This window comes from Toxoplasma gondii, chromosome VIIb, assembly GCF_000006565.2.
Source record: "Toxoplasma gondii ME49 chromosome VIIb, whole genome shotgun sequence".
Taxonomy (NCBI): Eukaryota; Apicomplexa; class Conoidasida; order Eucoccidiorida; family Sarcocystidae; genus Toxoplasma; species Toxoplasma gondii.
This window is the reverse complement of record NC_031475.1, coordinates 370,976-394,617: the sequence shown is the minus strand read 5'-3', so window position 1 is coordinate 394,617 and position 23,642 is coordinate 370,976. Positions and strand designations below refer to the sequence as shown.

General features: G+C 51.5%; 3 protein-coding genes across 3 annotated transcripts; 2 read left to right on the top strand and 1 right to left on the bottom strand.

Moving 5' to 3' along the window:
* Positions 1-640: 640 nt before the first annotated feature.
* On the top strand, positions 641-4,975 carry TGME49_263690 (hypothetical protein; the record flags this gene model as incomplete). Its single annotated transcript, XM_002365428.1, has 3 exons — positions 641-817; positions 1,352-2,182; positions 3,172-4,975. The coding sequence occupies 3 exons, from the start codon at positions 641-643 to the stop codon at positions 4,921-4,923; spliced, it is 2,760 nt and encodes a 919-aa protein (XP_002365469.1). The 3' UTR covers positions 4,924-4,975.
* A 1,653-nt stretch (positions 4,976-6,628) lies between these two features.
* Positions 6,629-8,913, bottom strand: RPS14 (ribosomal protein RPS14). The gene is made up of 2 exons (XM_002365429.1): positions 8,346-8,913; positions 6,629-7,105 (listed from the first exon to the last, which is right to left on the bottom strand). The coding sequence occupies exons 1-2, from the start codon at positions 8,708-8,710 to the stop codon at positions 7,000-7,002; spliced, it is 471 nt and encodes a 156-aa protein (XP_002365470.1). The 5' UTR covers positions 8,711-8,913; the 3' UTR covers positions 6,629-6,999.
* Positions 8,914-12,092: 3,179 nt separating this feature from the next.
* On the top strand, positions 12,093-22,207 carry ACAT1A (acyl-CoA:cholesterol acyltransferase alpha ACAT1-alpha; the record flags this gene model as incomplete). The annotated part of the gene is made up of 14 exons (XM_018781341.1): positions 12,093-12,134; positions 12,618-13,338; positions 13,867-13,943; positions 14,329-14,364; positions 15,040-15,077; positions 15,689-15,811; positions 16,529-16,586; positions 17,116-17,196; positions 17,628-17,756; positions 18,455-18,652; positions 19,622-19,729; positions 20,138-20,203; positions 20,865-21,000; positions 21,614-22,207. 14 exons carry the CDS (start codon positions 12,093-12,095, stop codon positions 21,706-21,708), a joined length of 1,908 nt encoding a protein of 635 aa, XP_018637176.1. The 3' UTR covers positions 21,709-22,207.
* Positions 22,208-23,642: the final 1,435 nt, after the last annotated feature.

The window sequence follows — 23,642 nt, the reverse complement described above, 5'->3', positions numbered from 1 at the left end:
TCGCCGTTCTTCTCTGCTCCCAGCTCTCCCAGCAGTTTTTTTTTCCACGGCTGCGTCTTCGCTGCTTCTCGCGTCCGAGCCTGCCTCTTCAGTCGAGTAATCTCGTTTCTGTGCGTCTCTGTGCCGTTTTCAAAACAGTGGCGACGAAGCCGATCTTCTCTTTGTTCGCGCAGAAACGCTGTCCGCGCGACCCTCTCTCTCGCAGGACTGGTTGAAGCGTTTTCTTTGCTTTCGCTTTTCCTCGCTTGTCGCTGTCTTCAACGTCTCTCTGTCCCTGCGCTTTCCACTTCTCCTGCTTTCTGCTTCTTTTCACGGCGAATTCTCCTTCCTGCTTGGCTCCCGTTCTCCCTGGCTGTCGTACTGGAAAGCGAGGACCTCCTGGACTCACAGGACATCGACTTCACAGTCGAGACATGAAAAACAGCCGCAGCAGCCGCGGCTGCTCCGCATGCAGCGACGAAGAAACCGCTGACGAGAAGACACTCGAGACCTGGGAAGAATGCGCCTCTCGGAAAATGGACATGTTCTGAAGGAAGAACGTCTGTCCTTCTGAATATGAAAAATTAGGAAAGGCGAGCCAGAGGCGAGAGGAGGCACGGATTCTTTTTCCTCGCATTCTCGAAGTCTCGGGGGGGCAGCCATGGCGACATCTCGATGTCGCAAAGGACCTGATCCTGTCCGGAACACCAGTCCTGATGGTCCGCGGAGAAGAAAAAAACGCTGGCTTTTGCCTGTCTTCATTCTTTCATTTCTTTCTCTTAATGCGGTCGTTCTCAGTGCTCTAGATGGCACTGTCAAGGAGCCCTACATGGACGAAGTAAGGCGAGGAAAAATGACTGGATGCGAGTCGTCTTCTTCGATCTCTGGTCCTTCGCTCTCCTCTTCTTCGCTCGCCTCTTCTTCTCTCACTTCTTCTTCTCTCAATTCTTCTTCTCTCAATTCATCTTTTCTCTTCTGATTTTCTCTCTTTGCTCTTCTCTCCCGTTCCCCTCGCTTTCGCCTCTCGGTCTCCTCGCTTCCTACTTCTCTCTTTCTTCGCTGTGTCTCCTACTAGTTGCTTTCTTCTTCTCCTCTCTTTCTTCTTTCTGTCTCGTCCCACTGCAGCTTCTTCTGCGGAGGTTGGAGGTGGACTTGGCACTCTTCGCCTGCATTTTCCTGCCCAGCTTCTGCGAGCTCACGCCTGTGTCTGTTCCTGAGTTCCTCGCCTCTGCTCAAAGACGCGGCGGTCGACACTGGTGGATTTAGGAGAAGGGTGCTTGAAACGCTCGCAGTTCTTCCGTGACTGCGTTCTGACTGTCCAGCTGTGAATCCTGAGAACGCTTTTCTCCTGTTCTCTCGCATTTGTTTCCAGGAGTTCCATATTCCCCAAGTGCAGCGCTACTGCGAGTCTTTCAGGCCGACTGTCTACCACCCTGACATCAGCACCCCGCCTGGCCTCTACTGGGTTGCGGCGCTTCTCGCTCGGTCACTGTCGCCTGCCTTTGCTGCGCTTTCCTCGTCGTTTTCCTCGTCGTTTTCTGCGGCTGCAGACGCAGCCCAGACGCTTCCCGAGAGCGACGCCCACGACGGCGAAGCGACTGGCAATGTCGCCGCACCAGGAGGACGCAAAGACGACCCTGTCGTCCTGCCAGTCCTCTGTCGTTCCTCCTTCTTTCTGCGGGGCTTCAACGCCTTATTCGTCTCGCCTCTGACTCTGCTCCTTCTCTGGGTGCTCGCCAGGCGCATCCACTTCTCTCTCGCGCTCTCTGAGGCAGAGAGAACACTCAGGGACGCATGCAGAGAAGCCGTCTGCGCGTCTCTGTTCGCGAGCCGCAAAGACGAGCGCGACGCGAAAGCCATACAGGCTTTCAACTCTCGAGAAGAGCATGGCAAGCAGGAGCCGCGAAGCAGCAGGTCTCCCCGCCTCGGAAAGACCTCTGACGCGGGCGCGTCTCGGACAGGGCGGTTCTCCCCTTCTGAGGCGGGAGAGTCTGAGAGCGCGCGAGACGCCGGGAAGGACCTGTTGCTGCTTCTGAGAATTGCTCGCATTGCTCTCCTTCCGTCCTTCTACTTTTTCAATTTCCTCTTCTACACGGACTGTCTCGCGGTGCTCCTGCTCCTCTTCGCGTACCACGAACTCCTTTCACGGAGACACTTGTGGGGTCTCGCCGCAGCCGGAGTCCTCGCCTTCTTCGTTCGCCAGGTGAGGAAGAAGCACAACTCAGAAGATGCGGTCGAGCAGAGCCCTCAGCGAGACCGGACTCGCACAAAGACGCACAAGTCGGAGAGAAAGCAAAAAAAACGAACAAAGCGTGGAGACTGTCTGCGCGGAGGGACCAGCCTCGAGAGAGACGAATCCTCGAAGCATGCGTCGCTTTCTCGCGCCGAGGTTTCACCTTGGACACAGCAGCTGGAGCCTCTCTTTTCTGTCTTTTCTGGGGTGGACATGCGAAGAAAGAATGCAGAAACGCAGAGACCAAGTGTCATTTTTAGTACGCAACTTTCGGCGTAGCGAGAACGATCATTGCACGTTCACTCGCGTCGGTCTAAAATCGAGTTCCGGCCTGTGCGACTTACACAAAAAATTGACAATATCTATATATATATATATATATATATAGAGAGAGAGAGAGAGAAACAGATGTAAAGATCGACATAGAGAGGCAGAAAAAATATAGAAATCTACACAAATATGTGTTTACGGAGACGGAATGCCACAGCCAAGGATATATATGTATATACATATATTTGTATATATGTGTATACATATATGTATATATATGTATGTATATATATATATATATATATATATATATGTTTGGAGAGAGAGAGAGGCATGCGGAGGGTGGAGTGATCGAGAGAGGTGAGTGTGTCTGTCAGGTCTCTGTGGCGTTGAAAACCGAAGCGGATCGCGATCCCAAACGCATGGCGGGGGGTGTCAATCTGAAGAAAAAATGCAGATGCCAAGCGCTAGTCTGCGACGAGCGTGCGCTGTACGTACACCGGAGAGAAGGCGCTTCAGAGGCCTCGATGAAGTGGCGTGTCTGTTCTCTTCCTAAGCAGTTCTCTGCGAGGAAAAAGCACGGTGATTTATTCACTTAGACAAAATGCCTTCTTCAGCGAGTCCGCGAGCCAAGGGAACTGTGTTTTCTTTCTCTCTCTCTCTTTCTCTCTTTCTCTCTTTCTCTCCAGACTGCAGTTGTGTGGAGTGGTGGAGCTGGTCTCCTCGCGTTTCTCGCTGCACTGGGTTTCTGCGCTTCCGCGCGAGAGGCCGCAAAGCGAAAGGGCATGCAGCGGCCTCCGCGTCGATTTCCACCGAACGCGAAGGCCTCTTGCGACGTCAAGGCGAGGCTCGAATGCAAGGAGAGGGCAGAAGCGGCGAAGCAGGCGAATCCCCTGTTTCGGCTCTGTCTGTGCCCCGCGTTTCTCTGTCGGCTCGAGACAACCAGCGTCTCGCCGCTCTCTGTTTTGAGATGGGAGAACCTGCAACCTGCCTTCGCTTTCTTCCTCTCTCCTTCCACGTTTGCTGCTGTCTCGCTCCCTCTCGCTCTTCCCCTGTTCACTTTCCTCCTTTTTCTTCTCTCGAATGGCGGCCGAGTCGCTGTCGGCCATCAGGCCTTCCACGCGCCGAGCGTACATACAGCTCAGCTGTTGTACGCAGCCCTGTTCGTAGCCTCCGCGGCGAGCCCAGCGAGTTTCCTGTCGGCCTTTCGCGCGGTTCTCTCGCTGCTGAAGTCGGTGTGGCTTTTCTTCTGCAGATCGCTCTGTTCACTGCGCTCGCCAGAGAGCGAAAACGAGGAGACAGGAAAATCGAAACGAGACGAGGCCGGAGAGTCCGTGGAGGCGCTCGAGGTCGTGGAAGACATGGAGCGCGACGCCGAGAGCGTCAGAGATGTGCGAAGCCAGGTTCTTCGCGAGAGGGATTTGAAAGCTTCTTTCGACGCAGACGGCGAAAACTCAAAATTCTGTTTCTCTTCGTTTCTCGCGTTTTTCTTGTCTCTGAGTGTCGCCGCAGGTCTCGGCGCCTTCGCCCATCCTTTCCTTCTCAGCGACAACAGACACCTTGCCTTTTATCTTTGGAGATACTTCTTTCGGTGGCCGATCTTCCGGTGGATTATTGGGCCTCTCGTCGCCGCGCTGTTTTTCGTTGGTGGAGATGTTCTCTCCTCTCTCGTCGCCCCGCCGGCACCGCGGTGGCTCTGCCCTCCTGCGAAGGCGAGAGCCGCAGGCGAGCGCAGAGATGAGGAAACCGTAGACGGCAGAAACCAACGAGGCGCAGTCGCTCCAGGGCCTGCCTCGTTCAAAGAGCAAACACTAGCAGAACGGTCGAGACCTTTCTACGTCGCGGCCTGTCTGTTCACATTCCTCGTCTGCTCCTGTCTCGCTCTGGTGCCCACGAGCCTCGTCGAGCCGAGGTACTTTTCGTTTACTCTTCTTCTCTTCGTTCTCCACGAGCGCTTCCCTTCCTCGCGGCCTTCTGGGGAAGGCGAGAAACCGACTTGCGGGTGGGGGCTCGAGGCATCCGCGGGGTGCATGTACACCCGGGAGGCTTCGCCGCCGGCGACGTTTGCGAAGGAGACTTTTGTCGACCAGAGAGCCAGGTCGAGTCGCGCAGCTTGGCGAGGCGTTGTTGCCGTGACGAACCTTGAGGAAAGGCAGACCGGGCAAACGCCAAGAGATGGTGAAAAGGGGAGGAGGCCAGTGGACCCTAACGGCGCAGGGAAAGTCACAAAAAATGCATTTTCGAATCTGTTCTCGTGTTTGTTTAGCCGGGAGTGCTGGGTAAATCTGTACTCTGGGAAAAACCTCGGGCCGCGAGAAGATCTCGCAAATGAAGCTGCAGCGCTCGTGCTGAACTTTGGTCTCAGTTTCGTCGTTTTTTACGTCTTTCTTTGTCGCTCCTTTATCGACAGTGCCGGACGCGTTGCTCGCTTCATGGTTTGAGAATGGAAAACGAAGCAGCCCACCGACTACACAACTCAGTGGTGTCTCGACTCGAGCGCCCCTTCCACGTGACGTTTCTCGAACTCCAAAGAAAGATACACAGACTCGATCTCGACACGCAAAACTCATCATGCTCGGAATCGGCGTTGTGGCAGATCTTCTCGTAGATCCACGGATCTAGGAGAAGATCTGCCGCGACTGTCTGAACAGCCGAAGAAATCGAACTCCTATCCACGGGACTGCTCTAGCAGCGACACTCATAGGCGCGACAGATTCATTTCTCTCCCTCGGACTTTCTTCTTGTTCTCCCTCCTCTTCTTTCTCCTGTTTCCCCGCTTGCAGACTCGCGAGAGACTGGCTCCCGAACGCCATCGTCCGGGTCACACTTCCTTTTTCTAGCCTGTGAAAACTGCTTTATAGACATGGACAGATAAACAGCGGCTTCTCGCAAGAAGCCGCTGGATGCTGCAGGAAACGTAGCCAGGAAAGGCAGGAGAAAAACTGCGTCATTCCTGTCAAACTGTGTCGCGGAAAAGAAGCCCTATCGACTTGCGGCACAAGTGCTTGTGCTAACGCCTCCCGCAAGTACGGCCTGTTCAAGGAGTTTTCGCTCCTTCACACACCAGGGGAGATTCTTGGGTGTGCATGTGAGCCGCGAGCTTCCCGAGTAGACTGGGACTCCTCAATCGGCGGCCACTGCAGCTTTTCACGCCTTCGAAGGCTTCCAGAAGAACTTTGTGTCTGTAGACCTCTTCGGAGTCTCTTAAATATGAAAGGTTGTTGAGAAACCAAAGCAAATCGAGGTTCTCGCAAAGCCTGTAACTACGCCTCCGCAAGTCGGGCAAGCGTGTCTCCCTGGAAATCACCGTTGTGTGTGCCTTTGCAACTTCAACTTGTTTTATGTTCACAAACGCCGTTCTTCGTCAAACAAGCTTTCCGATCTGCTTTTCCGAGAGCAGCGGTGTGTGTGTGTGTGGCGGGCGATCTGGACGGATACTTCGCTCTGTCGAGCGGTGGACGAAACGGGACTCGCCGAGGGCCTACGTTTACGTCCTGATCCTGATCTACATGCCACCCTTGTTGTCGTCGATGCTGTGTCTCGGGACGCGATTCAGCGATTATGCGTTTTGCGCTCTCTTCCACTTGAAATCCTTTCTCTTGCTTCCTGTTCTGTTCGAACGCCGATTCTGCCCGTGCACCTACTCCAAGTGTTCGCCCGTGAGACCCTGCGATTTGCCTCCGGCGGCTCTTCTGTTCCTCTCTCTCAATTTCGACGCCTTTCTGCCCGCTGAATCGTCAGCACGACACAGGAATACTGGCGAGAAAGCGACTCCAACGCATCTGTCAGCTACCTCAAGCAGCCCAGTGGTGTGCGGCGGCGTTCAGCACTCCTAGGGAAGAAAGAGTCTGCATCGCAGGAAAAAAGCCGATTCGTACACTGAAGACTTCTATACTGTGTGCGTCATGCTGTCGAGAGCGCATCTATTCCCTTTTTAATCTCGAGCAGATCTGCGTTTCCTTCTGCTCACTCTCGCCTTGACCGCGGGGAATCCTCGAGCAGTGTACAAGTTCTTTGAGAGTGTGTGGTGTGCTGCTCGACTTTCCCCCTTTTTGTGTCTAAGTTGTCCAGTGCAAGGTGAGATTTGTGGCTCCTGATGCAATTCCGTCTTCTGTGCTCAGCGAAGAGCAGTCGCTGCATGCGACGTCTCGGTGCAGTGAATTCACCGGTTGTTTGTGGAAGCGAGAGAGTCGCACAGACGACGCTGGGGTGTCTTTTTCTGCTGTGTCTGGGCCAAGCAGTTCGTTCTGGAGCTGTCAATCGAGAAAACTCAAAAAGCCGCAAGACATCCTTTTCGCAATCTTTCTGCGGCTCGCCAGCCTTTCACACGGCCCAGCCCCGCTCCCGCACAACTTTCCTTCGCTCCAGAGAGAAGACACAAGACGCACTGCGCGAGTCCTCGCGCTCCTGTGCGTCCCCGCGAAACGCAGAAAGAAAAAGTGATAGTTTCTCCCGCCCCTGCCGAAAGGGTGTTCCCCACGAAGAAAGAAACTCGAGAGAGAAAGAGCTTCGGTCCTCTAAAGGCGGCGACCCCGACGACCAGACTTTCTTCTCGTCGAATCGGTAGGAATCGGAGTCACGTCCTCAATGCGGCCGATACGCAGGCCGGAACGCGCCAGGGCTCTGTGCGAGGCAAAAGAAGACAAAGACACACATATATAAATATATATATTTATACACAATATGCATGCACATATCTGCATGCATGTACAGACCGTGGATGCAGCGTTTATTGGAATATTCCTGAACTCCACGTCATGGGGATCCAAACATGAGATGATTTTTCAAATGTGCAGGTGAAGCGCAACTCGAGAGCACCGCGAACAAGACCAGACACTGGTCGCACTACAAGCAGCGTCACTTCCACATCGCAGGTTGCGTCTCAAATGTCCGTTTCGGCTGTCTAGATCACACGAACTCAGGTGCTTTGAGACCTTCCCAGCGGACCGAGGGATGCTTCCACGAGACGGAGTGTCGAACAGGGAGTCACCGACACAGAACGGCTTCTCTTGGCGTAGAAAGACGGGAAAAAAGGCACACTCCAGAAAAGGAAACAAAATGCGAGAAACAGGACGCAATGTTCGAAACAGATCAACGAAACCTGTAACTTCTCAACTCCACGAACTAGGTCGTGGTGTCTCTTGTCATTAAAGAGAATACAGTCAGTACGACTGGAGAGCGAGCGACCCTCGAATTCTCTCCCCTGCGAAGACGCCTACAATTCTCCCTCAACCTCCCCCTCTTCCCGCCCAGAACTCATCACTTCCTCCCTCTGCACAGCTGTTCTACGACATAGAGAGATCCTGTTTTGCAAATATGGAAAAAAGCATGCAAGGCACCCGACAAATGCTCCTTTTAAGAGCCCCGACTACGTGCAGACAGCGGCACATGCAAGCGCGACACACACAGTTATAATACACACAACTCTACATTATAGTATACATATATATATATATATGAATATATATGAATATACATATTGATATATAGATGTATAGATATAAATAGATATGTGTCTGCATTATATGGCGAGGAACTGTGCGTCGTGCATGCATCGCTCTAAAAATGTGCCGAGAGCTCTTGAAAGGTTTCTATGGGCATCAGAGTTCGGTATCTCTTGTCCGCAGCGTGCCTTTCTGCCTTCGTCCGGCTTCTTCGATTTCCATGCAGCTCCCAACGAAACGCCGGCGGCGTCTTCCTGATCTCTGTCTCCTACGTCCCTCCTGAGTTTTTTCTCGCTTCCTGGAGTCTCCCCACTGTTCCTTCCGCCCACCCCCCTCCCCCCAACCCCTCTGATCCCCATGTTTTTTCTGCTGAGTTTTCTCGAGAGAAAGCTGGTTTTCCCGCGTCTTTGCTTCCTCACCGGAGAGCGCTCTGGGCACCGGGGCCAGGGGTCTTGCTGCGTGTGCCTCCGGCAGCGCGGACCTTGACGTGGACAGCAGAGATTCCAAGTTCCTTGCATCGCGCAGCAACGTCGGCAGCAGCCATCATCGCCGCATACGGAGAGCTTTCGTCGCGGTCGGCCTTGACTTTCATGCCGCCAGTCACGCGGACCAGAGTTTCTCTCCCACTCAAGTCAGTGACGTGGATGAAAGTGTCGTTGAAGGAGGCGTAAATATGTGCGACGCCAAACACGATTTCCCCGTCGCGGGTCGCCGGACCCAGACCGGAACCCTGAGCTTCGCCTTCCTCGCCAGTGGCGGCTTTCGCAGACTTCTTCGGTGCCATGGTGACGAGGAGTTTTGCGGGCGCGAGGGAAGCGCGAAACGCGCGAGAAAAGCGCGAAAAGTACGGTCTCAGGGAAGGGAAGGACGGCGCCGGGGGCGGAACCTGCCTCGGCGAAAAGCGGGAAAGTCCGGACTGAAAAAAGGAGAGAATGTCAGGGGATTCGAGCCGCAGAAAAACCAGCAAAGCAAAGGGACAGCGACAGAGAAAGGCCGCAGCCACGCGCGGGGGGAAAAGAGCGACAAGGAGAGGTGGGGAAAAACGCGAGAAGTCAGACACTGTGGGGGGCCGAGCGCGACTGTGCCGGACTCGCGTTTTTACTCGAATATAAGCCGATCCAGCGAAACGATGGAAAGATCCACGAAAAACGCTGAAAGGAAAGCAGACGAATTTTCTTTTCAGTTCCACGTGCGCTTTCCGTTCCAAACCGTTCCAGTAAATTCCCGGTGAGGGCTGGAGGCCCCAGCTGGAAAGGTGCCACCAACACAGGGCGGCGGATGCCAGTCTCCCTGGAAACGGGACGGTTGGAGAGCCTCCCTTCGGAGTCAACTTTGTCGCATGTAAAAAACGCGTGAGAGTGCGCTGTTGGAACCTAAAGCGTCTGCACACTCTTGCCCTTCCATTTAAAAAATTTTAAAGGCGACAGTGAATATGTACTGCGCGTGAACAACTCGAGTAGAAAAGACTTGCTTACCCGAATACCTGTTTAGGGAGAAAAGCTTCTGTGTCGAGCAGCTGTCAAACTTTTTTCGGCCGGGGTGGTTTGTACGTTTTTCACCGGCTATTCACAATCGGAACGCGGCTTCCCTCAGTAAGTTGCAGAGTTCTTGTACTCGACAGACATCGATGGAACATCAGTCATCGAAGTTGTGATCGTAGATGCGAGGCGGGGTTCGTCAGACACCCACGGATCGTCGCTGAAGAGCTCACAAAACGCTGTCGAGGATGCCGGTGATAGAAAATAACACACGTTTACACAATTAGGAAACGCTGTGACCATTGTATCTGATTCGCGCGGCAAACATGCTCGCAGACCCTGGCTGTATCGATGATGGAGAGTTGTGAAAATGGCGAGGCGGGCACTGAAAAAGGAGGGGCGACTTCAGTTTCTGCGACTCCTCCGCCTTCCCTGCATGTGTCATCCTCGTGGTGACCAAGTGGAACTTTGCCGTTTCCCTTCGTAGGAGTGTGTGTCCGTCACGATACTATGAGTTTTCGTGGGGAGCGAAAGATGATTACTCTAGCATATGGACTAGTCAACAACGGGCTTCCTTGAAGTCTGTTGGAGGATCCACCTGCGCGCATGTGGTTAGCTGCTTCATCAGTGTCTGCTGTTTTCATTGCAGATCAAGAAGGCAGGCAAAAAAATACAAAGGAAAGTCTCACGAAAAGCCTCTGAGCCAACTACGCTACTCTAGCAGCAGCGCCAAAGCCTCAACTCCCAGAAACCATTTCCCTGCAAGAACGACTCGTGTCGTACACCCTGCAATCTTCCTACCAGAGTCTCGCATTCGAAAAAGACGAGTCCCGACATCTGAATTTCCCGCGTCTTATATGTAGAGAGTATGTTTTGTGGGGAAGGCTGCATTCCACAATGACTCCTTTGTCGAGGGAAATGCCCTGGTCGATCTTCAATCAAGACGAACGGCGGGGAACTGTTCTGCAAAAAACGTCTTGTAACGTACAGCAGCGGGTGGATTCGTGATGATTCTACTGGATTTGCGTGTAAATACACACTTTCAAGGGAAGAGAAAAAACCCTCTGGGCTTTGCGTTTTTTGGCGAGGTCCGGATGCGGCGGCTTCTACTTTCGCTTAAACCGAAGCTTTAGCTTCACGAAAAAGAATATCCTGCACGGACACGGTGTTACCCGGCTCCCCGTGCTGGCAGACTCTTCCTGCTGAAAAGCAACGACTCTCTGGAGCCAGTGTGAAATGCGAGACAGCTCGTGTGACACCACTTACAGTGAAGACAGCAGTAGCCACATTTACGAAAGGTGTTCTCTCAGGCTTTAACCGAAAAGAAAGTCTCTTTGTCATGTCCCCAAAATCCCCGAAAAGACAGCTGCCGCCGACTGCACGCTTCTCTCCTGCCGAGGATGCTCCGCGACAGGGCCCTGACCCCGAAGACATGCACAGACGCGCTCGTCTCTCTTTCTGGTCCACGTATTCACAGCAAAGGGTGACTTCTTTATGGGGACGGGAAAACCTTAAACGCTGTGTCGCGCCACACAATCAGCGCGGAACCTGCTCACAACAGGAGTTACCACTCCGAACGGCGTGCGCCTCCAGTTCCTTGGTAACGCGTGTAGTACCGACGACCATTCACAGTAACGCAGCAAACTAGAGGACTTTTGCCAGTAGGAAAGCAGTGGACTCTGCGGCATGAAGTGAAAATTACAGCGAGGAGCAACCCCGGTGACCAACGCGGGTTCAGCGGCTCCAGCGATGACGGAATACGTCAGCCCGTGTATCGCTAAGAAACCGCAACATATCTGTCAGCTGACTCGCGTTTTCTGCAATACCCTGCGAATGAGTTACGAAGTGGCCTCTGACTCGATTTCCACCGTCAAATAGGACGGCATTTGCGGCGAGGCGACTTCCGCGGGAGCCCGCGTCGCGTGGTACGACGCGGCCGCCGATATCAAACAAGCGGCGTAGGGTCGAGACACGCGCTTGCTGGTCTCGAGGAGACGGCGGCTGGAATGCAGCACCGACGAGGAAGAAAGATGTGAGCAGGAGCGGCGTTTCAGAAAGCGAAAGCACGAACTTTTCACAAATGTGTTGACACTCGCGGGAAAGCCGCCAGAAAGGAACTTGCAGATCGAGCGACCACTCACTGGGTGTATGTACACCTCAAATTCTCAGTGTCGAGGGCAGCTGCTCGACGTTCGTCTGCTTCACTTTCTTCCGGTGAGCTTCCACCGTCTTCTCCACGCTTGATTTCTGCGTCTCTCTTTTCTTGCCCTAACACCTGTAGAAAAACTCTTTCTCTGTTGCAGAAGCCTCGTTGTTTGCTTTCATGTCTCCGGTCTCCGCCGACGGGGCGCCTCGCGAAAGTTGCACGTAGGGGTGTCGTCCGTGTGCGAAAAGGCGCGCTCGCTCTTCCCTTGTCCGGCAGCGGTTTCTTTTCCTCCTCATTCTTCGGCGTTTCTCTGTCTCTTTTCCGCCATCTTTCCGGGAGTTTCTGCTATCTCCACGGAGAGCCAGACACACCGTTTCGCAGACTACGCGACGCTCCCGGTGTACCGCTCGCGTGTGAGGCACCCGCGACAGAGACGAGGGCAGTTTTACACGTTGCAGGGAACGGCTTTCCTCAGTTTCTCAAAAACTTGAAATTCAAACGCCGTCGGCCTGGGCAACTTTCTGTGTGGATCCTCACCGCACATGCTCGACGACCCGCTCTCCAAAACGAGGGACAGTGCGCTAGTAAGTGCGAGAGTCGACATCCTCCAGTGCCGTTGCAGAGTTAGAGGAAGCCAGGCAACCGCCGCCCATCGTGTCTTTCTCTGCGCCAGTCGAGATCGGGGACTCGGAAGTCTTTTCAAGAGGTGACGCGAACCTTTTCGCTTCGTCTTCCACTCTCTCTTAGGCGTTGTTTTCGGTGCGCTGCACGCACACCAGCTACACGAAGACCGTGCTTGCATATTGTCACTTCACGGACTTCCATGCGACGTTTTTTCGGCTCCAGGTGTTCCTCATCGTCTCTGGTCTCTGCTCTTCATATGCTTCTCGCCCCGTTTCTTTCCCAGAGCCCACCTTCCTTCACCGGCCACTGTCAACGCCTGCAGTCGTCTCTGTGTTTCCCTTCATTCCTCTAACTTCGCCTTCACTCTCCAGCCGCCCCTTTGTCTTGGCCATATTCTGCTTCCTTGTCGTTCTCTGCGCATCTTGTTGATTTTTCTGCATCAGGCGACAAACTCGCCGCGCCATCTCCCCTCCTCACTTCCACGGAATCCTGACCTTTTGTTTCTCTCCATGACGACCATCACGGACCAATCGTCTCTTCCCGCTGCTCTCTCTCCTTCCTCTTCCTCTCCTTCCTCTTCCTCTCCTTTCTCTTCTGTATGTTTTTCTTCCGTGTCTCCGTCTTCTTCCCTTCCCTCTTCTTCTGTATCCTCTGCTTCGCTTTCTTCCCTCGCCTCAGGCGGCAAGCTGCCTGGCTCGGAGACCTCTGAAGAGTCGCTGCCGCACCAGCAGGGCGCGGAGCCGCGAGTCTCGCTCGAGGCAACGATGTGCTCGCCGTCTCCTGAGAAGACTGGCCCCCCCTGTTCCCCCTGTCCAGAATCTTGCGGCAAACAACAAGGCAACAACACCGACCCCTGCACTGTGTCGTCTCCTTGCGAGAGCAGGGGATCGCGGAGGACAATGGAGACGGCGAGGGTAGGTGCGTCTTCAGGAAAAGCTGAGGACGAACATGCTCGAGCAGAGGGCAGAGAACCGGCGCAAGGAACGCACGAGGCACGAGACGAAGAGAAGAGCCGAGACCGGAGACCCGCCTCCGGACCAGGAGGTTCGGAACTCGACAAGATGGAGAAGGAGGACGGCAAAACGTTTCCGTCCAAACTTGACTTCTTCGATGCTAACTCTGACCTCGCACGCTCAGACTTCCGAGGAGTCGCTGTGCTTCTGTGTAAGAAACATGTTCGATGTCTTGCGGGACTTTGGGGGGGAAACGCGTAGACAGAACACTCCGAGGTGTATCTACATCCGCAGGTGAGCAGTTGCTGGGTCTGTTGTGTCGCGTTTTCGTTGCCTCGCAGGCTCCTGCGTCGTATTCACAGATGGTCCCTCTCGCGCTTTCGCGTTTGGATATTCTTCTTTCAGTGCTCGTTCTTTCTCGATGCTCTGTCTGCGCAGCCGTTCGGTGTCATGTCTGCACCTTTTTTGTTCGTGTTGCTTGCTCTTCGTCTGTCGCATCGTTCTCGCTCTTCTTTCTCTGTTCTCTTGCTCCTCCTTCACTTCTTTCGCCTTCCTTCGTTTTCTCCATCTTTCTCCACGCCGTCCGTTCCTCCTCTCTGTGACGGCTTTCCGTCTGTCTTGAACTGCCTCCTCGTTCTAGTGTTCGGTGGCTCCGTCGTCTCCCCCTCTGCGTTGTCTTCTCCCCCTGGACAGGCGAAGAGCGCCTGTGTCTTGCGTGCATGCTTTGGATTACGCACAGTCATTGCGGCAATCTTCTACCTCGTCGCGAATCCCATTCTGCGGTGGTACGACAGCAAGGAGTTCGTCGACCCCTCGGTGAGCTTCTTTCTCCTTCTTTCTTTCGGATTTCTCTGTGTTTCTCCCTGGCACACGCATCTCCATCTAACGTTGCCATCTCGTGTCTCCGTCTGCGTCCTCCTCCTCGTCCGCGTTCTCCTCCTCGTCTGCGTCCTCCTCCTCGTCTGCGTCCTCTCTGTGTCTGCGCTGCTTCTGCCCCTCTTCTCGCTTCTTCTGTCGCGTCTTCTGGCCGTCCGCTCGGCGCCTTCCACGCATGAGGGAGACCTCTGGTGCCCGTCTGTCCTGTTCCCATCCATTGTGGCGGCTCGGCTGTCGTTCGCCGGCGCCTTCTCTCGTGCTGCACCTGCTCCTGCGCCACTGTCCGTTTTCGCGTCTTCTCTCGCGGCTGTTGATCTCTTTTCAGCTGGCCCGAGCAATGTTCGACGACTTTTTCTTCTTGGTGAGTCGCGCAGAGAAAAACGCAGCCGATGAGGAGCGACAGCGGCCCTCGCCGATGCAGCGGAAACGCAGAACCAGACGGCGCGTAGAAACGCCAAGTGGACATACACGTTGGATCAGACGCATGCGCGTAGCTGACTCACTTGCACTGTGCATGCAGATCGTCGACAGTGCGTCGCCTTCCAAAGACTCAGAAACGTTGCCGAGTGCCTCTGTACGCCTCTGACGTGGTGTCGGTGCTTCAACATTTCTTTGACTGCACAGTCTCTCTCTTTTCTTGCTTCAAGGATCCAAGCAATCTCGAGCTACGCTGTGTCGGTCACACATGCTTGTACATGCGTCCGCGTACCACGTATATATATATATATATATATATATGTATATATGTATATATATATATGTATGCATGCATGTGCGTGACGCATGTAGATGCGTATGTGCAAAAGATGATTGTGCGTGTGTACCTCTGTGGATGTCTGTCCTTCTTCACATTTGTGTGTCTGCATTTCTGGAGTCAGAGCGAGATGCGGGGAAATTCATCTACAAGTGCAAATGGCTCTCCTGTCTATATTTGTAGATTTGCCTTTCTGCAGCAGTTTCAGTGCCATGTGCGGTGCGCCGCATTCATCATGAGATATTTGCATGCAAGTTGTCTCGGAGCTGTGCATTTTTTCAGATGTTCATGTGGGCCAAACTCTTCGCCTGGTCGTTTACGTAAGTCCTCCAAGATCGCATCCGGCGAATCGAAGAAAAGACTGCGAGTCACTTTCTTGTCTTTCTGCGCAGCTGCTCACACGCAGCAGTGTTTCATCTCAACAAGTGCATCACCACATAAATGCATATATATATATATATATATATATATGTATAAATATATATATATATATGTATATATATATGTATATATGTATAAATATATATATGTATATATATATATATATATGTATATGTATATATATGTATATATACGTGAATGTATTCACACACCATATTAGTCCTACACACCTTTGCCTACGCTTTGGAAAACAGAACTACGCAGGCATGCAGATAGTCACTTGCATGCACCTAAAAAAGCCATGTGCACCTACCAGTCTCTTGTTTGTGGACTGTATCGTTTCTCGCCCGTTCCTGTTTGTATATTTTTAGTCCACGTTTCTCTGTAGGCATGTTATTTGAAAAGGTGTATAGACCCTCGACTTGAGGACATGTTGGCAGACACAGTTCGGAGCTGAACGCATGCGTTCCATCTCTTTTTGGTTACCGTCGGGTGCTTCGAACGCGTGGAGTCTGGGATCGAGGAAACCGCTCTCGAGTTGTTTTTGCAGAGCCTACCATCTGCACCTGCTGTATCTACGCGGGAGAATTAGTCGACGCGCCCTGCTGTTTCTTCAGCACCTGACGCAGTCCGCAGCGATTGGATACGCCGTTTGCAGCTGTCTCTACAACGCGTGAGCAAAGCCAGTTCAACAGGCACGCTTTCGGGTACTGACATGCGTACGCACACACCTGTATAAATATTCGTATTTATTTACATGCATGCATGCAGACGTACTCGATGGGCTGGGAAACGACGCGCGGACGTATTTCCTCTGGCTGTGCGAGTCTTCATCTGTGCAAGTGTATGAAGCCACCACGAGGAGTTCGTATTTGCCTGTCGGCGTTCGCTCTGCGGGGGGGGGGAGGGGGGAGTTGCTTCTAGACGCGGATCTCTGCTTTTGTGTTTCTTCCTTACAAAGATGGCCGCCCGGTTGGGTTGTGTGTACACCGCAGAGACCCGTCTGGATGAGAGACTGCGACCGCGAAGTCCTGCAGGCGGAGCTTCCTCTCCCTGTTTTTCCTTGTCGCTTGTCTGGTTGCCTCACACCCAGTGCTGTTCTCTTGCCCAGCTTCTCTGCTCTTTGGAGAGGTGAACACCTGGAGAAAACAGGCTGAGTTTGAATGCTTCCGGACTTCTTCCTACTTCCTTCTGGACGTCGAAGAGGTGCGACTTCACTGCGTCGCCAACGCGCGTCGAACCTCCGTGGCGCAGATGCATGAACGTCAACCTGCTGTGCCTGTCTCGCTCTTGTCTCGCTCTTGTCACCACCTCTCAGTGTGTGCGACATGAGCTTGACTTCCTTGGCATCTGCTGATTTTCGTCTCGCTTGCGCGCTGCGTCCTCTCAGATGGCCCATCATCCCTGCGGCTTTTGTGCAGATGATTGCCGTCGTCCAGTTCATGAAGGTGAGTATTTCCTGTTTCGCGTTTCCTCTGCTCGAATGACGCGCATCGTTCTCCGCGTCCTCTGTCCGACCCTAGGCGCCAACGCGTACCTGCATACTTACCTGTGTTCACCTGCATGCGCATAGCCAAATACAGTTCCTCCTCTCCGAAACATTCATATGCGCGCATGCATCTGCACATGTGCGTTTGTGTTTCTAGCGGAACTTCGAGGACGCAAAGAGACGAGAGACGCTCATATGTATGTATATACATATATATATATATGTATATATTTGTATATGCACAGGCATAGACGCGCGGAATGGTAGATCTGGATGTCGAGAGGTACCGTCTTGTTTAGAGACAGATGCAAATGTTGGTCGATGGCGAGCTGGGACTCGGTGTGGACGCGGTGTGTACGGAGAGGCGTCTGGAGAAATGTTTTTTTCATGTCTTTCTCCATCCTCGATTTCCCAGTGCCGTCGTCTCTAACCGCGCGTTTTCCATTTCGTTGACGTTGGCGCGCGTTGGCTTTTCTGTTGTTTCTCAGATGCATTCGTACAGCTCGACAAACATGAATTTCTGCGACGACATGCGGCAAGGGAAGCAGACCCTGGGATATCCTGAAAATGTACGAGGATGTCAGTGCGTGACTTCTTTCTCGTTTTCTCTCCTTTCTTCCTGCTTTGCCGGTTGCTCTCTGATCTCCCGCGCTCTTTCTCTCGTCTAGTTCTCTTTCTGGGTTGTCCCCAGACTCTCACCGAAAAAGCGAAGAGACGCTTTTACATTTCGCATGCTGCCTGGCATCACCTACATCAGGCTTGTATGCTTGTGGAGGCTTAGTGCTGGATGCGGTGTGTATCGTATCTGCTCCTTCTCTCGACGGTAGACGCTTCACGGCTTTCTCTGTCGTGTCTCCCGCTGAAGATTGTGGCTTTGTCGCTGTCGCCCTGCTGCCCTGCTGCCCTGCTCGCGCTCTAAGATCTCTCTGCATGCTCCGCGTCTCTCTTGCGCATCTCGTCGACACACTGGCGTCTTCTTCGGCTCTCTGTGTGTGTGCAGGTGACTCTGAGGAACTTCTGCGATTATCTGTTCTGCCCGGTCCTCGTCTACGAGCCGATGTATCGCCGCGGCGGAGGCTTTCGTCCAACCTACTTCGTTTTCAAATTGTTTTCCATGGTCGGAGCTATGGTGAGTGACTTCGACCTCGCTTTCCGCGGAACCTGTGCCATGACACACGCGTGACTGTTTTCCACCAGGCCAGTGCATGCAACTACGTTTTCATATATATATATATATGTATATATATGTATATATTTACACGTGTATATTTATATATAAGCTCTATATGTTTGTATGTCTTTGAAACTGTGTTTTTACTTTGTGTAAAGAGGCAGAGGGAACGCGAAGGGAGGGATACGCGTTCGGCAGCAGAAAAGCTAAATTGGCGTTTCGTGTGTCTGAGTTTTGGTGCGCCCCTGTCGCGCCGTCTTCGTGAACGCAGCTCCGCATCCTTTAAACCGTCGCCAGCTCAGTTCCTGTACACGTTTTTCCTTTTCCTTATGCACTTTTTTCTTCTATGCTCGGTCGCTCGTGCTTCGTCTCTCTCGTTCCTTTGTCTCCCTCTGCTTGTGCTCTCTTTCTTTCGTCTTCCCTCGCGTCTGTCTCCTTCGCTTTTCTTCCGTTGTCTTCTCTCTTTTTTTCTCCTGTGTCCTCTCTGTTTCTCGATCCTTCTCTCTCGTCGCATCTTTTCTCTCGCGCCCGGGGTCTTCTCTTTCTTGAGTCCTGCGTGAGATTTTTCGTCTTCTCATATTTTCTTCGTCGCCTTTGAGGCGTCCGTTCGAATGCGCGTGAGTCTCGCCGCCTCTGTCCCTTCTGGATTTCTGCAGGTGGTAATGTATCTCGCTTGCACTTCGTATTTGATTCCGACCATGATGCGCTCGCCGTCCATGTCGATAACGGAGGCGATTTTCAGTCTCGTCTTCCCCTTCCTCTTTCTCGACATCCTCATTTTCTACATTCTCTTCGAGTGTATATGCAACTTGGCAGCGGAGATCACAAACTTTGCCAATCGGAACTTTTACGACGTGAGCAGACGAACAGAGTCGGGGACTCAGCAGCCGCCCAGCGCGCGCGAGGGTGGAGACGAGCAGAAGATTCACTGTGGCTAGCAAAGAAGGCGCGAAAGCGAAACAGGGAGGGGAATCAAGGGCAAAGGGAGGCGACAACCGCCTCAGGACGAGAGTCGAGAAACGCTGCACAAGTAACGGGAAGAGCGCCTCATGGTACTCATGGTAGACGGAAGCGAGTTGTGCAAAGAGAGAAACAGACACCGTACAAAGAGACACGAAGTCAAGCGGAGAGACACTGCCGCGCTCTTGCCTCAGAGGGCGTCTTCCAGCACAGCCGCAGCTTTCGCTTGCATCGTAAAAATAGAAATGCCTGCTAGCTGCGACGCGCCAGGCTGCCAGAGTCTCCAAAGAAATCTCATCTTCCAGACACGCGTTTCGTTTTGTCAAAAAAATGGTATCTAGAAAACGACTTCGAAGTTGCACAAAACGCACTCTCTGCTTTACCGCTTTCTTATTGCCGTCTGCACCTGCAACGGCAACTTTACTCATGTTTTCGCGACACAGATACATAAACATGTATATATATATATATATATATGTATATACATAAATATATATATATATATATATTCGATGTGTACATACACTTGTATGTAGACATCTACATTAGGTGTATAGGTGTGTATAGCTATGTATATATATATATATATATATTTATATATTTATATATGTATATATATTTATACACGCAAATACGTCGATGTGCATATGCCTGCATATATTCCCTTCTACTTCTGTTCATGACTGACGTATGTCTAGACACATACATTCACGCAGTTATGGCGCTCCATATATATATATATATGTATATGTATATATTTGTATATGTTTGCTTGCGCATGCACATGAGTATAGGTGTCGTCTTGGAACGTCTAGATGTGTGGCTTTGTGTGATTCCAAAATTGTTTCTGTGGCGATGAACAGGACTGGTGGAACAGCACCAACTGGGATGAGTATTCGCGCAAGTGGAATAAGCCTGTGCACCGTTTTCTCCTTCGCCATGTTTACATGGAGACGCAGCAAAGATACAAGGCAAGACGAGAAACACACAAAAACAATCACTTCTCCTCATTCAACGCTGTTGGTGGCTGGACTTCTCTTTCTCCATCCATACCTGTTCATGTATGTCTGTGCCTTTTACGAGTTATATATATATATATATATATATATATAGTCATCTGTGTATTATTTTCATAATGTTCGTCGCTTCATCTTTTCAGACTTAAACGTTTCTTCCACTTAGTGTGTCAGTCTCTGTGCAGAGTCCAATGCCTTTCGACCTCTTGAGCCCTCTGAACGTATCCGTGTAGCCGTAATTGAGTTTCAGGCCTGTGCGGAAACTCGGAAACACCGCGAGGACGAAGGCGCCGCGAACGAGACTGAGCAGCCGATGCATGCGTGCTTTTTTTCGTGTGTGCTGCTCGGCCAAACTGCATGCAGTGGAGTCACCAGACCGCGGCCTTCGCGACCTTTCTATTTTCCGCTCTTCTCCACGAGATGATTTTGGTGAGAAATCTCTTGTCTTCTCCGCTCCCGTTCTCCCCCGTCACCGGTGTGGCTCTCTGCTCCTCACACGTTTCGGCAGGACTGTGAAAGACATCTTTTCTTTTTTTTTATTTTCATAAACGTATCGGCTGTATGCCTTCAGGAGCATGCAGGCGCGTGCATGTATACATGTATATAAGGTGTACGTATGTATGCAAAGGGGCTTGTGCATGCATCTGTATTGAGGCAATGAAGTAATCAAAACTCGGAATCTATACACCTATGTATACTATGGGTACACAAAGATGCACTGGTATGTATATATATATATATATTTATATTTTTATTTTACTTTTTCACTTTACTTATATCCCGTATATAATTTTATATATAAACGAGGAGCGGATTTGAACCGCCGACCATTTTTTTATATCAGTCAATGATCCTAACGTTTATTCAAATTAAAAAATATAGTTAAATATTTAATAATAAAAAAAAGCTTTTGGTAGAAATACTGTAGCTCTATGTACGGTAGATGTGGTGTGTACAGATGCTCTAGACGCATATTATAGTAAAAGTATATGTGTGTGTATTTAGAGGCGGCGTGTGTATTTAAGGTGAAACGAAAGATGCTTTTCTAGTTTTTCGTGTGGCGTGGACTGTGCGAACCCTGTTGATTCAGGCAGTCTGCTTCCGCTTCGTGAGGCTGTATCTCTTTGGTTTGATGCTTCTGCAACTTCCTTTGATTGCTCTTGGGAGATTTTATCGACACAAGAAAATGGTGGCGAATGCGATTTTCTGGGCATGTTTGATGCTCGGTAAGGTCTGCGTGCGTCCTTTTTTCCAGCTCACGGATGCTTGCTGCTTTCTCCTTTCTTGCGTTCTCGTGAGCGCCTTCTGCTCCGTCGTTCTTCTTCTCGCTTGGGAGTCCTGGCGCTTCGCGTTTCACTTGTCCTTGTCCTCGGCATCGAAGTTTCTCTTCACTGCGAAGTTCAGAGCCTCCAGGTGGTGTGGGCAGGGACTGGGGCTCTTCTTCGTCGGTCCGTTTTCCAGAGTTTCTCTCGTTGATCTTCGTGTTCAGGTCTGGCATCTTTCTTGCGTGTGAGAGTTGTTTCGAGAAATGGTACGGCGAAAAGCTCCCACTGTCTATATCGCGTAACTACGCGGGGCGTCTAGCATCAGGTGGCGTCCGCTTTGTCATGCCTGCGGTGCTACGTCGTTTCCTGGGAGTCTCCTGGCTGAAAAAAAACGCATCTCCCTGACTCGGCAGTTCAGTGCGGTGCGTGGTTGAGTACTCACATCACGTACTTTGCAAGCTTTTACAGGCAGCTTTTCAGGGGATCTGTTTCGAGGTATGGGGCAGTCGACAGACTCTGGTCCACATTTCGTGCATGCGCTTCATGCGAAAAAGGTGATGCACTTTCGCTGCAGGACCGCCTCTCCTCGGCCTCGCCTACGGACGCGAGTGGGCGCAAATTCATTTCTACAATGCGCATGCAGACCATCAGCCTCTGAGGCTCTTCTGAAAGTCCCTGTCTCCGCGTCGAAACAATGCGATGCTCTCGTCCCGCAGAACGCCGTTCAATCGCGCAATGGAGCAGAGACTCCCCCGCTCTTGTCTTCGTGCAAGTTTTTCTAGATCCATATTATACATGTTGATCATAGACGTACCTATAATATATATATATATATACTCTGTCTAAACATATATATTTGTATGTACGTATATACCCTCTATAAATATCTCTTTTTGTATACATATATACATATATATATATATATATATATATATGTGTAAATATGTGTAATTATGTGTAATTATGTGTATGTGTGTGTATGTACGTTTGTTTATGAAACATGTTGAACGGCACGTATGACGGAGTGCAGAAAGGGAAAAGTATCACCTCGTCATCTTGGCGAGAGGGAGTTTGGCTTGCATTTTATGTCGTTTCAATTTCCAGAACGTCGATTTTGACTGCCGTAAGAGTAAAGACTTGCGCGAGTTTTGTGTGCTTTCGAGAATGAAGAGTTCAGCGTTCAGCGTCTGGGAACTGGCGGGAGACACGGTCCCGAGTCTCAGCTGTTTGTACACTCGGCGGGGGACGGTTCACTGCATGCGCGTGCTCTTGTCATGTTTGAGTGACTCTGTGACGCTAAAAAGATTCGGAAAGAAAGCCACAACGCGAGTGAGGTAGAGGGCTGAACGCTCTTCCGGTTGATGCCGTTTAGGAGTTCAGGAAACAGACGCTTGGTGAACCAGCTTGATGTCCTGGAAACTCCTGCCGAGAGTGGACTTCCAGAAACTCGACAGGATCTGTGCAGAGACGCCTGTCTCACTGCGGCTCTTTTTTTTTCGCAAACGACTCCACAAGAGAGAACGAAAACGCTTCCACGTGATTCAGAACGAAGCAAACAGAGCAACGGAGAGACACAGGGGAAGCTTACACGGTGGCGATGCATAGACACCCAGCTGAGAAATACACTCGGAAAAAAACTCTGTGTTGCTGCGAAAAAGAGATTCAAGCAATGCGTGCGCTCTGAGTTTCTGCAAACACCGAGTTCCTCTGTCTTTTTTTCAACAGAAGAAACGCATCTCGCGTAGTGGTGCTGTGAAAAAAGCGTTTTCTACGTTTCAGCTTCTCTAAGCAGTGCTCCTTTTGTTGTTCACAAATGTGGAAACGATTGTCACTTTCCTTGCATCTGCGACCTCTCTGCATACTACTTTCTGGACCGACCGCCCAGTCCCCCTTCTTTCTGCAGCGCATGCAGTTTCATTTTTTCCGATTTCTGGAAAAACGAAGGTTGTTTTCTTCAGATCCGACGTGCGACTTTGGGGGGAGACTCTATGTTGTGGGCTGTTCCTCTCGGATAGAAGAGCGTCGATTGCTGACGATGCATTTCCTCAAAACATTCGCAAACACTCGAAACTCACTTTCTGCTGCTAAAATACCATCCAAAAAGAGACTCTCCGAGGCGCCTGAAAGGCTCCCGCTCTGCAGACGCGGCGCAGGCAACTGCGATGTTTAGCGCAGGCCTTCAACGCCGGCGAACGACTGGACGTATCACAGCAGCTAAGGGTGTGAGACTCTTGCCGAAAGGAAGTGCCTGTTTTCAAGGAGGAAAGAAGGCGCAGTTTCGAACGTCCTCAAAAAGACGTCTGTTTTCAAGATGCGACCCCTCCTTTCCGGAGTCCGCAACGTGACGTTGTGAAGGCATTGCCAGCGAAAGGAAACTAAGAATGCATTTCCTATCACGTGCGTAGGCCATTTCGGCGTTTTCGCTTATTTTATTTCATCTGGTATCCAAGTCAAACAGCTGGGACAAGAAGAGCTGCTGAAGTCCGCCAAAAACACTCTGTTTTGAGTTTTGAGCAGTCCAACCTAACAAACAGGAACCGGCTGACGGAGACCACAAGCGCTTCACTGTCTTCTTCTTCAGTTCCTCTTTCGAATGCTACTCA

Coding starts and splice junctions, on each gene's coding strand:
- RPS14 (XM_002365429.1), bottom strand. CDS start 8,710: ATGGCACCGAAGAAGTCTGCGAAAGCCGCCACTGGCGAGGAAGGCGAA. Junction 7,106..8,345: donor GGTGCCCAGAGCGCTCTCCG/GTGAGGAAGCAA, acceptor TGCCTCGCACAG/AGCCCTGGCGCGTTCCGGCC.